At 39.9% G+C, this 14,084-nt stretch overlaps 1 protein-coding gene across 5 annotated transcripts in view; it reads left to right on the forward strand.

The window, feature by feature from the left end:
* The window catches only part of SH3TC2 (SH3 domain and tetratricopeptide repeats 2), a 96,809-nt gene extending 89,331 nt beyond the window's left edge, over nt 1–7,478 (forward strand). For all 5 annotated transcript variants that reach the window (XM_083181975.1, XM_083181977.1, XM_083181976.1 and 2 more), the window contains one exon: nt 1,281–7,478. In XM_083181975.1, coding sequence (XP_083038101.1) covers nt 1,281–1,472 — 192 coding nt within the window. In that variant the 3' untranslated portion in view covers nt 1,473–7,478. The remainder of the gene's footprint in view (nt 1–1,280) is intronic.
* Nucleotides 7,479–14,084: the final 6,606 nt, after the last annotated feature.

Consider the following 14,084-nt stretch of genomic DNA (forward strand, 5'->3'; position numbering starts at 1 on the left):
TGACTAAAAATCAGCACTTCAATATGTGCGATTTTGCGGCAAAAAGTGTGATTTTTTGCCGCGAATCGCACCCTATAAAATATGTGATTTTTGGGAAATGCCCGAAAACTGCATATTTTGCGGAAAAAAACGCAAAAAAAAAATCGCCTCCCATTACATTTCGCCCCCTGTGTGTTCCATTTGTTACCGGCATATAACACGATCATGGGAAAATCATCCCTATACAATCAATGCTGCTTACAGAAAAATAGAAACTAGGGAATATTATTGTATAATATATGAATACAGTGTATAGCAGGGGGCAGATAATACTTTAAAATCTGAGCACCAATGCTCGGCGGTATATTATATACCTCCATATTAGGAGGAGATGCAGGTCCTGTTATGCCACATGTAGTAGTCTGGGGTTGCTCCAAGGTAGGTAGCTCTTAGTTTGGATATATCAAGTAAGGAGCCATTATCATGTGGCTCCTTGCTGGTTAATCGTAGACACAATTTAGGGTAATGGTGGTGTGGGGTGCGGTGCCCCTGGACTGGTTGGGCTGGGTGGCTTTAGTGTGGCACGCCCTTATATTCTATTAACACTTTCCCCTCACTAACAATATCTCTCTCTCTTATTTTAATTACATTTAATTTTATCTCTCTTATTAACACTTAGTATCTCACTGGAGTGCTGCACTGGGCTTCCTAGCTTATGATAGTTTTTGGGGTGCCACACCCTGCACCTAGATATAGCGCCAGGGACCCCCAAATATACATAGAAGCCTTGACGTGGCTTGGGGGCATATAATACACCAGCGCAGGTATATGTAACCAATATCTCTGAATTCTATTATCATGTAGTGTTCAAGATTGGTTACTAATACTATTCAGTGTGCTGGGGGAAAAAATGTCTTGTTTACTTACTAAGTGGTATATATCTACTTAACACAGAACTATTTATTTTACCTTCATAGTTATATATCTGAAAATATATTTTCAATTTTGAGGTTGGACTAAAAATATATAGAAAGGATACAATAATGAGGTATCTGTTATTTAATATGCATACAAGGTGGAATATCAAATACTAACGATAGCAACAAAGGGAATACCCAAGTAAGCAATAAAATGTTAAATGTGAATACATAATCTAGCACATTGCAATAACTGCTTACTATTATGTTACATTATGATGCTGCATTGATTCAATGAAATAATGGAGGCTGCTTCTTCCTGCAAGACAGGGCACTGTGCAGTAGCTGTCCGCATGTACAGTAACGGTTCTGTTTGTTTTACAGGATGCTGAAGATGCAGCCATTTACTTGTGCTTGGCCTTGGCAGCTGCTATTGAATTCGGGAATGAAGAATATCAGCTATTGCTGATGGGGAAACTGTCAGACCTGTACAGCAAGGTCTTCTGTGATGAAGAGCAAGCAGACCGGTTTATTAAACAAATTCTGCAAGTTGGCAATAACCAAGCACGTACATGAAACATTGCCATACAGACCCTTGCTAAGGGAAGAAAACAGGAGGCCAGAACCCTTCCGCGTCACATGAATAATGGAGACACACAAAGACTGAATGTAAAAATAGTTACTGACCAATGAAGTTCTGGTTTGCTGAAGATTAGCTCCTATTTATCAGTTTGGGCCATTACATGACTTGAGTCATTGCACAGAGCCCTTACGCACTGATAGCATCTCAGGTATAAAGAGGATAATGGGATTATCCACATAGTACTAGAGGGATCTGCTAAGCATTCTACAGACAGTGTTTACCTTTCAGCTTAGAACTATAATCTCATGCATGAATCACCAGATGTTCTATTGGCCAGAAGGGCAGCGTTGACACAGAAGAGCATGGTGTATAATTCTTAAACTAATCTGATAGAACTATCCTAACGCACAATGTAACACTATATGTATTATGTGATTAACGAACAGTGACGTATGTAATGTATCACCAGCAATGAGCGCAGAAATTGTCACTTTGCACTAATGCACTTAAATCGGAATAATCAATGAAAATGCGTGCACACACAAACACACATCTATTATATATATAAAATTCAGGAATTGAGCGACTTAATCAAACAGTGAAATATATTTGGGTCTACACCTTCAGGACGTAATCATTTCCTCAAATTCAAACCGATATTGACTTTATAACATCCGAGAGTACAGTAAGACAGTTAATACATTTCTCCTGCTTTTTTTATAATCTGAAAGTTTCTCAGTGACTTAGGCTAGGGCCACACATAGCAGCCAGTTGGGTCCTGTTCAGAGGGACCCGCTTGGCCACAAGGAGGCTATGTGGGGTGCAGAACAGGATCTGGCCACTGCTGATCAGATTTTGAGTGTTGCACAGTGCGGCATGGTTGCACTGTGTGAACACCTACATTGTCATTTATGTGTACTCCTCGAAATCTTGCCCTGCCGCTAATGTTTGGGCGGCTGCATAGGAACCTGCACCGCTATGTGTGGCCCACAGCCTTATAGCCTTACTCTGATTTATAGTAGGACTTACAGTAAGTTGGCCCTTTTATGACTTATGCAAAAGCAGAATATTTAATTTTTCACTGTAGATAGGAGCCAGCTGGGAACCTGCAGCAAAGGCAGTAGATGAAGCTATCACAAGTGGTAGCGCCTGATCTCTCCTACATCCAAGGCTGCACGCTGAGCCTAGTTCTGTTTCCACAAGACCAGGGCTGAAGCCTATCATGAGCATGAGCCAGAGAGGTGCATGCTTAGATTCCCACCCAAATCTGGCTGTTCTCCCAGCGATGTACTGTTGTACTTATGATCTGGGTCATGTCTTCAATGGTGGTATTTAAAGCGTACATGTATTGGCCAGATCTACTTGTGTTCGCTCAATATAACTTTCAGAATGTACAACAAATAACTATAGTAAAAATATGGTATTTTGCCAAAATGCACTTTCTTCAGTATACACTGTATATTTAGGGGATATTTACTGTGACATAGGGGTAGATTTTTCAAGTCTTGGAGAGAGAGAGAAAGTACCAACCAATCAGCTTAAAAGAAACTGATTGGTTGCTACTATATCTCCACTTTATCTCTCTCCAAGCTTCGATAAATCTTGCCCTTATACCTTGTTATTGAAACAGAAAGAAAGCACACATGCACATTGCACAATCTGGTGTGCTTTAATAATACTACAAATCCATATTCTGAATGTAACGATGAATAAATATGTGTGGTCTAAACAATACACAATGATTCCTATAGTGGCATTATATATTAAACTAGACTACATTAGTTAATAGAATGAATAATTATAATTTTTGAGTGTTGTCAATACAAATAGTATCACAGTTAAACCAACCGGCTTATTTGAGATATTCATTATAAAAATACTTTTTAGCTACAAATCAGTTGTATATGCATTCTACAGTCATTTCTGCAGGGGCTTTCAAAAAATGTCTACAGATATGTTATCATACATCTTTGCAGCAGCCCCGCTGAACAGCCCTTTTGGCACACATGGTTGTGTGAGAATCTTCTAATGAACATTTGTGGTGAAATGTAATAGCATGAGAGATTCAGAAAGTGAGAGATTTGGTAAGAAATCTCCAGGTTTTTTTTAAAGCGGCAATCATTTACACTGCAAAACCAGTTTAATTTTGAAGTGTAAATGATTGCCACTGTAAAAAACCCTGGAGATTTCAAACCAAATCTCTCACTTTCTGAATCTCTCATCCTATTAAATGTTACCCATGGTGTCTTTTTTTACATTACATTTCTGTCTTCCTCACAACACAATGCGACTAAGGTGTACATGGAGGATGACACTTGTATGTCCGTGTGTGACATGAATCTGTATACAAAGTCCTACAAAGTAGGAGCTAAAGCTTTTTTCTCAATACAACTTCTGTTCTGCACCATACACAGACTCCGTCACACACAATATATAATTGTCATATTTATCAAATGAATCAGCAAACTTTGTGCATCCTATTTTTGGCATAAAAAGACACCGGACCTTAGCCGAGTTGCATAGGATATGGAAGCTCACTCACGCCAGGCATCTCATGCTGAATGGAGTATTGAGGCTAGGTGCTATTTCTGACAGGGGAAATGGCGTCTGCCGCCTATTCAGTGCTGCTGTTTCCGACAGCATTAATGGTGGGTTTATACAAAACGGATCCAACTTTAGAACCAGTCCGACCTGTTTTGTAAAAAACGTATGTGGATTGTCAAATTCAAGGCTGTTTCTCGACAATCCTTGGCCATTTTTACCGACACACCCCCTTTTCGACAATAGACAGGCGGAACATTGAATTCCACCTGTCGAGTTGCAGACTTGTTGGCCGAAAACGGCCCAGGATTCAGACTATCGGGATGTTCCGACAGTCGGAATCCCACTTTGAACACTTTGAACACCCCCCTAGATGTATGAAGACACATTTGTAAGTTCGAAGAATGACCCTGTAAAAGATGTGACAAAGAGGAGAACATTATATGTGGCTTCTGACTGGTATGCTCATTGTTTCTGACAATTCAGGCCTTGCTTATAATGTACACCTACAGTCAAAGGAAATGTTAAGTAATTAGAAATGACAAAGCACTCCAAATCAAACTTTCCATACTTGCTTCTGTCCTCTCTGGGAGGAGCCGGAGAGGAGATGCTTATGAGTGTTTATGTGCGGTAACCCCCCTCCCCCCATCATTATGCCCCACCCCCTTGCTGGGAAAAACACTACAATTTGCATATGGACAGGGCCAAAAGACATTTACATAGAAATGTCACTGGGCTCCACCCCCCTCATTGAGGATCCCCTACATTAATCTCTCCATTTGCCCACTTAACTAGAGCCCACTCTTCCGGAACTTCGGTGTCTCCGGCAGGAGCCAGGGGAGTAGGTAAGTATACTCCAAATAGTACACATATACAACACATTGATCAGTCTGGTATCGGGGTACTGTTACCAGTGATAGCCTATGCATTATTGTATGAAATTATCAAGAAAGCATTGAGAACAAAGCTAGACATGAAAGAAAATAAGTAACCCTTGTATATAACAAAACATAGATTAGGCTTGTGCCTAAGGGTGCCTAGAGGAAAGGGGCACCATGCTGCTATGCTCCTAGACATGAGTCTACTTTGTACCCATCTAAGCACATATACTGTAAATAGCTTAGCTCATAGTGTCTCTCCACAGAGTCTTCTGCTGTCCCCACTTATGGCCCAATCGGTGCCTTTTCCTGAACATATTGCAAATAATGCAGCTAGTTTTGGACTGCACTTTAATTTAATATTATATAGGATCTGAATGGATTTATGAGCTAAATAAATTATAACATTGTTTTCTGGGGTGAATTTTCTAATGCGAAATTGATGTATGTAAGGTGGGTTATATTTTACATTTCTTACCATTTCGTTAAATAGAACAGGTTAGATCTTATATTAGGCAAATCTATCAAAAGCTGCTTTTAATCTGATTGTTTTCCCCTTTTGTATTTGCAGAATGTAAATATTAAAAGTTGAAAGTGTAAAAATATTCCTATTCAGAGTATTGGCTTAGTTTCTATGATACCTGCAAGCCTTTGCAGAGCTCACCTGCCTAACCCTTACATGTGTTTCTCTGATCTCCTTCCAAGCTTTCCTGTCATTTCTATATCCTTGTGTTAAGCAGAGTTAAGCTAAAAAAGTATTTGATATTCATGTTTATTTAAATATATGGCTTTCACATAATTGAGCATGATTCATACGAAATACATAGGTGAAGAGACCCGCAACCCTTATTTATCCATTTAGCATTTGCAATCAGTTTCATTGCATTTTGCACTGTATAAGGTAGAGCGTAACTGTATATAGAGACGAAGTCCTGTCTCTTATGCATCTGTAATGCTGAGCAGCGTACTCAGATGATCGCTGATTTGTTGGGGGATAGGCGAAAACCTACATGTTAAAAATTACTGACTCACCGATTTATTTTTGTCTCTGAACCAGCAGATTTCTAACATGTTTGATTTTGTTGGTGACCTGACTTAGGTATGGGCAAAATAGTGAATTAATCCTAAATGTATGGGAACCTTAAGACACTTACAGTATATTAAGTAATTTATACTGTGCATTTCCACATGCAAGGAATAAGTTTGATTCACTTTGAGAAACAAATGGTTCATTAGTTCTACTGTTATTCTGAGTCTGATGTGATTGGCTGCTGCTTATCCTGCATGCTGTGTATAGAATATGCAATTGGCTGAATACGGAGGTGTACGTTTCTCTCACTTGTTCTGATGTCAGTAAGGACAGCATAAGTCAGTAAACCACAGTTTATATTTATTAATACATTTATTGCATGTCATTTTTTATAGTTCTTTTGGTGCTTTTTGTATTTTGTACAAGATGTTACTGTACAAAAAGTATACAATGTTCATAGAAATCTTAAAATCGAATTCTACCATAATATATACTGTATATATATATTTTTAACTGTATGACCACTATATAATGATGCTGTTTGTCACTGATGTCACCCTACTGGATATACAATGATGGTTGTCCCAGCAACCCATGAACGATTAACATGCAGTTCCCCTCACAGTGCATCAACCTAGTGCTGATGATCTGTGTCTCTTCCCCTGGTCATTTCCACTGGACATGTTCGAGATTTTGCAACTACCATGAGACCTTTTGTGCAGAGTTGACCCTGCTGTGGTGAATGGGCACATGCTTGAGACATGGATAGCTGCAGGTATCGAAACAGTCAGTGCTACTGACCATTCATAAATTGCCCAGCATATTGGTGTGCTAGTTAGTAATCCCACATCCCTGTATTTATACATGGAGCAGAAGCGGTATCAGTGCACATTATGTGCGCTGATACCACTTCTCTCCCATATCAGCACATAATACATCTGGTCCAGCAGCCCAGCGTGTAGTAGGGATTTGTATCTGCTGTAAATACACGTCCTGTCTTTTAATGTGCTGCAAAACACATACATTCCAATTTATGGTCTAGTGTTTGTTACCCTCAGGTTTAATTTAATAGCTCTGGGCGTTAAATCTGGAGATTTCCATGCATGTTAAACCCCATGTCCAATTGGATATGCATCTAAGAGTACTAACTGTTGTTAGTAGTGACCAGTAGCTGAAGCACCAGAAGGGTGAATTCTACCCAACCGCACAGCTTCTGTAGTGTTAATCCCCACATAATATATGGTAAGAGGAAACAAAGGACATTGTTATGGTAGAATTAGGCTTATAATGCATGGGTCTCCTGTTAGTTTGCAGTTGGTGTGAGGGGCTTGTACTTCCAAAAATGACAGGTAAACTACAGGACTGAACTATTATGAATGAAAAGGGACTGAGTGGGGAGGTTCTCTTTCTATATTTAACATTTCTGTACATTATGTCTCACAATATAAGAATATTTTTAAATCGCATGTATGAAAATTGAAAGTACTGTTTGTGTCCATGTAATTGCAATGCAGGTTCACTGTAAATAAACAAAATTTGTGTATTTTAAAGAGTGTGTGTAGTCTTCATTCATGAAAATGTTACATGTAATATGCTATTTAATCATATTGGGGGAAATTTACTAAGATGTGTATGTTACTTCACATGTGATGTTGCTATTGGAAATCAATCAGATCCAGTCTACTATCTTTTAGAGGGTGCTAAATAAATAAAAGTAGATTCTGATTGGTTGCCCATAGCAACATCACATGTGAAGTAGAATACACATCTTAGTAAATTCCCCCCATTGTGTCTGGCTGCAAATATGTTGTTTACTTGGAAAATTTATCTTTATTTAATCTTTTATCTTTACATAAATATTGAACTTGATGTGAGTAAAATTTCTTATTTCCTGTCTGTTATTTTTGTCTAGATAACCAGCAATAGAGAAGTCATTTTAAGATCCCCAGGCTATTTATATCTTGCCTTCTTGCTCTTTTCCAATACAACTATCTGTAAAACTGAAGAGAGAGTCTAACAAGGACAGGAGGACCAGGAGAAAAGTTGGTAAGACCCATACTAGAAACGGATTACATGGGTGAGGATGGAGCGGCTTCTTGTGGCTGACTGGAGTAGTTATACCCACTTACCTGCTGCCAGTATCCCACACTGGGATTTTTACACCTACTGTACCTACTGCCCAAATCCCAACTTAAGCCTACCTGCCACCTGAATCCCACCTTGGCCCAATGACACCTGCCTGCTATCCACCCCTCATTTTGGGCCAACAACATCTTCCTTCCACCCACCTCTCACCTTGGGCCTGCTGCCCACTTCCTACCTTAGTCAACAACACCTGCCTTCCGCCCACCTATGACCTTGGGCCCATGAAACCTGGCTATCGCTCAACTCTCACCTTGGGCAAAGAAAACCTTTGCGCACCCACCTCTCACCTTGAGCTTATGACACTGCCTTGTGCCTACTACTTCAACTCAATTTTTAACTTATTAGGCTTTTTAATACTTAATTTAAATCTATTAAAAAGGGTTATTTACTAGTGAGTATTCTGTTCATTACTCTATAGATTTGTAAATACTTGAATAAAGTTGTCCTACTTGTCCTCGCAAATGATGTTCTAAAATCCAAAATTATCTGGCCTTCCAAGCATATGCTACCTCCGGTATTCAGAACATATACAGATGGAGCGCCTCTCAGCCAGCACCAGGGCTCTCCAGAATGGGGCGTGGACCTGACGGCGAGGTGCTCCGTTGTAAGGGGATGCGCGCATCCTCTTCCGGCGGCTTGTATTTGGGGATCTGACCAAAAGACCCCCGCTGGATGGAGAGTGCTCCATCTGTAGTTCCCCAGCCTCCAGAACATACCCTCCCCTAGGACTTAGGGACATACACTACCTATTCTCCCCATTAGAAATGTGTTGGGCATTCCTAGGCAGTCACAGGAGTTGGGTTATCAGAAGTAGATGTGACACATTATGGAAGTGTTATTATGATGACATGGATGGGTTGCTGAAAGTGGTTGGGTACAGAGATGCTGATTTCCTCACATTGGAAGCCATATTTAGATCGGGCCGAAACTAGGATTTTTAGTGCCTGGGGCAAATCAGTAATTTGGCCCCGCTCCCCAACACACACACAACTTGTCAAAACTTGATGCAATGTAATAGCTAAGAGGTGTGACTGGTGCTGAAGTGACATTACAGTACCTCTACAGATCCCCTGTGTTGAGCCCATGATTGTCCCTCTAACTCTCTCTGCACATGTTACATCTGCCCCACCTGCAGTGCACATGGTTTTGTCCATTTGAGAAGGAATTTGCCTTTGTGAGTGAACCAAAATATATGCATCAGGCCCAGCATTGCTAATTTCCCTGGGGGCGGTTCTGACAGAAAATATTGTCTCTTACTATAGGATTGGCAGTAATGTATGTCCCTTTGTAAGCAGTTGGTAATAACGCTGGCCACCATATGAGCAATTTCAAATTGGCTTCACAATGATGAATTCTTTTTTTCTGAATACCCTGATTTATAAAGTGAGGGAATGTAATCAAGAAGGAAACTTTACTTTTAACCTAAGACATGTTTATAATCTGTCAAATAAATTATTTGGGGGAAATCCAATTATTGTTTTTTACTTTTCTTAATCTCTCAATTATGTTGACAATTCCATTTAAAAATTATTTACATTATCTCCCTCTATTACTTTCCATATTACTTTCATCTCTAGAATGAATTATTCATGTGTCACATTGTATAAACCAATTTCTGGCACTTGGTTTTCCTTTCCGCCCTTTCTCATTTCTATTAACACCCAACTCCAAATAGTAGTGTACATGTTACAGAGTTTAGGATGTCCTGTACATTGGTCCAAATTCATGAAGTAGATGTAACATGTACAGAGAGAGTTAGGGGTGTGATCAAACTAAAATCTAAATTGCAGTGTAAAAATAAAGCAGCCAATATTTACTCTGCACAGAAACAAAACACTCCACCCAAATGTAACTCTCCCTGCACATGTTACATCTGCCCCACCTGCAGTGCACATGGTTTTGTCCATTAAAGAAGGAGTTTGTTTTTGCAAACCAACCTGTATCAGGCCCAATACCCATGCAGCATAAATGCTTGCCCTTCTGCATCCCATGGTGATTTCTGGTTCACTATAGAGTCTACCACTGCCCCAGAATGTAAAGCAAAACCTGCAGATTCCCCTGCCCCATCAGGAACAGGACTGCATGCGCGAGTGCAGATGTGACGGGTTGGGGTTTAGATATAAGGATGTCGCCCTGATGTTACTTTGTAGGAATAAAAGGTGATCGGTAACAGATTATGGTGGCAGTAATATAGCAATAGAAAAAGTAATTGTGTTTTAGGAATAATAGTGACGAAGTGGTAGTAGAGTATAATAGGTAGCAGTGGAATATTGGAGGCATCTGAAGGATGTGAGGTACAGTAGCAACTGGTTTGCAAACAGAAGTGGTTTCAGAGATTAGCAGAGCAGTATTAAGGGTTATTATAATCCATTCGGTCCTCTGTGCATTCGCACGGAGGACCAATGGTGCGCTTCTGTGCAGGCACGTTTCTGCGCATGTGCAGACGTAGATTGTGTGCACCCACTGCGACCATCGAAAGATGTGGGCGGTTACCTGAGGCATGCGAATGGATGTTTATGCAAAACATCCATATGCAGCCTGTGCGGGTGTGAGATGTGTGAGACAACTGTGATTGGAGGTGGGATGGAGCAATAGGTTCCAGGGCCAGGTGAGATGCGGTGGAAGTTTTAACTTGGAGCCTGCTGAAAAATAATCATTTCTCGCAGTTTGGATGCCAATGAAAAAAAAACAGCTGTTGCCTTAGTTTCGACCATAGATGTAAGCCAGTCATGGCTTGCTGACTGGAAGCCCTCTGTAAGTCAATTGTGCCTTGGTGTATCATAGGTCCGCTTACTTGCAGACTATTATATGCCGCAGAGTGTGAGAGCTCAGACTGGCAGTTGGGAGGGGAGAATGAAGACCTCCTAAAGAAAAGCATAAAGAGACAGCAAAGAAAGGAGGGAAGATCCAGATGAGCAATACCAGTGGCAAAAAGACAGGAAGAAGCACTGCAGGGCCGATTCCTGTAAAAAACTAAATTACTTAATGCAGACTTACTCCTTTAGAATGACCACTTATAATTCTTTTTAATGACATATTCCACTCTATTATCCAAAACTCTAGCCCTAGATCAGGGAGATGAGAACCCACTTGCAGATTATCTTATTTCCCTCATGATATCAATTTGTTAGAGATGTTTGATAACCTTACCTCTGCCCACCAAAGTTTACTGTGTTTTGAAGACTTGTGATTGAGTTGACCCTTATCCAAGATAGCCAGTGTTGTATCCAGAGGATTTATCTTGGATCCTGTCTCCTTTATTAGAGATGTCTGATATTCTTACCTTTATCCACCAGAGGTTGTGGGTTTTGAGAACATGCCCTTGAATTTATTCAGTATTGCAGCTAGATAATCAATCTTGGATCTCGTTTCCTGACCTACAAAAATCAGCTTCCTGTTTGAATATTGGCTTGAATATTCTGCCTGCTCATCTCCTGCAACTTCTTGCTTCAACTAATGAACTACCTACCATGCGTACCAACCTGGCCACATTAAAATACCTACTTGTATATTTACTATTGCCATTCATGTAAAAGACCAGTTAACACAATTAGCCCAAGCTGTCAATACACCACCTCTTAATAATATCCATCGATCTGGGTCTCAAATGTCAGGAGGAGAAATTAAATTGCCCTGATTAGAATGGATTTAAGGAAACTCTGTTTAGTAAACTTCAATATTCTACTCTGAGGTTCAAGGCACAGTAATGGATCACTTTGAATGAACATTGATCATCCAAGTAACCCTCCAGTTACCGAGGATGGCCGGAGGTTTCAAGCAACTACGATGATTCGCCCTCATTTTCTATAACTAACCACTGCCGGCTTAGGGGAACTGTTATTCTGGTTGCAGATGGAGATCTACACATGTGATGTACAGATACTGCCCAGACCTTGTAACATCAGAGATTTAAGTAAACTGTCTCTAAATCTTGGCCAAACTGAGTGGAATGTTATTGCCAAAGTTAAAGATGGGTATTTCTTATTTTACGCTACTATTTTGCAATAGTTACTTTCTTAACTTGCTCTTGTCTACCATATATAGGTAGAAGCCTAAAAATTCTAAAACAATAAAACAGATATTAAGATTACTTTATTTAAGCATAGGGAGCACATAACAATTCCCTGCTGTTTTTAAACTCTGTGAAACCTAGAATTATATTCTCAGTTATTGTGCGGCAGTTGATAGTCCCTGTATGATCACCTCGCAGTGCTAATAGGCTGTACAGTATGTATGCTTGCATGCTTGTTACTACCTTTACCAGAGCTGTTCCAATATTTGGATTGTCATTTGTGATCGGGAGAATCCTCCTCTACTTCAAAGTAAAAACTCCATAGTGAGATCATTACTGAATGCTCTTGCAGAGGCGGAGAACACACATGAGGATGAGGACACGGCACTTCTTCACTGTCATGACAAGCAGCTTAACTGTCTGTATTTGAGGGAATAGTCAGTTTGCATACATGCAGGTTTTTAGACCACTTGCGGAGCATCTATAGAAAATTGTGGGAAGAACATGCAAACTCTGCGTGGTCAGAATGAAATCCGGGGCTGCTAACCACTTTTCCAATCTCAATAAATAATATGGTTTATATGGATTTTATAAGGGATGAACACAAGTAGAAAATATTTAATTATATAACATACACAAAAATCAGTGAGGTAAGAGGATAACAATTTCCTTAGACCAAAACAGAAATATGTACACTGTGTTGGGTATGGGATCCTAGTGTTTAGAATGCTGGTGGTCACAAGACCATCACTGGCATATAGTCGCTAAGTATCCTGAAACCTGGTGGGTACGTATACTCTCTGCTGTCCCTAACCCTCCGCTGCCTAACCCTCCCTTCTTGCAGCCTAACCCGAACCCTCGCTTCTTGCAGCCTAACTATAATCTCCTAACCACAGCAACCTAAACCTAATCCCCGCACCTGCAACCTAACCCTAACCATTCCACTAGTGCCTAACCATAACCATCTCACTAACACCTAACACTATCACTTCCATCTTGCAGCCTAACCCTCCCCAGCATATCAACGTTTGCGATATTGTCTGTCAGGATTCTAATGGTTGTCAGATTACGGTGCCGGTCTTCTGACAACTGGAATTCTAAGTGACCAAGTGACAACTATATCCCTTCACACTGTAGGTTACAGTCTTCTTAAAAATAGACACTTGAGAAGTGCCTATTTATCCTTGTTCCCTTTTCCTGTACATAAGTGTAGGCAATTATGTTCACGGCTGTATATTCCAAATACCATTGTACAATATATGTACACAAACATTTGTAACACAATGCATTATCCATAAAATACTTTCTACAGTATCTCTTTTCTGTTGCCCTCACCCATTGAACAATGCTGCATCTGAACATTATACATTCATATAATTTCATAATCTAAAGTACTCTATGCAGCTGCTGAAAGACTGGAGCCTTATGAATTAACCAACAAAATAAGAGAATTAAGTTCTCCCTTATATTAATTTTACCACTGCCTGATTTGTCCTTGAAGCCCATACATCACATACAAAAAAACAATCATTAGTGCCATGACGGCCTGAAGCTAATACAGATCAATTCAAAGTCTTTATTGTATTTTTCTGTTTGATCTTCTGCTATAATAATCTTTCACAGTTCATTTAAGAGCACAGAAATCAAAGTTTTCAGAAACTTTTTCAGTTCTGAGATTTTTAGAATTTAAAATAACTCTCTTCAATCCTGGTTAGTGTTACAGGAGCAGATGAGCAGAAGTCTGTGTTACTTTCAGTGTTACTTTTAAGGTAATTTAGGATGAATGCTTTTGTAGGGGTAATAAAAATATTTTTTACAGCAATGTAAAAGTCAGTGATAAGTCCTATACAGATAATCTACTATTAATTTTATTAAATGTTCAACACAATTGCTGCTGATCTGAGAATATCATTGGGACCAGAGGTGTAATTCTGGAAGACAATGGGGTCATCTAGCGTCGGGCTCCTGCTCCCAAGTGGGCACTTCTCCTCCCCTGCGA

This window comes from Crinia signifera, chromosome 4 (genome assembly GCF_055691185.1).
Source record: "Crinia signifera chromosome 4, ASM5569118v1, whole genome shotgun sequence".
Lineage (NCBI taxonomy): Eukaryota > Metazoa > Chordata > Amphibia > Anura > Myobatrachidae > Crinia > Crinia signifera.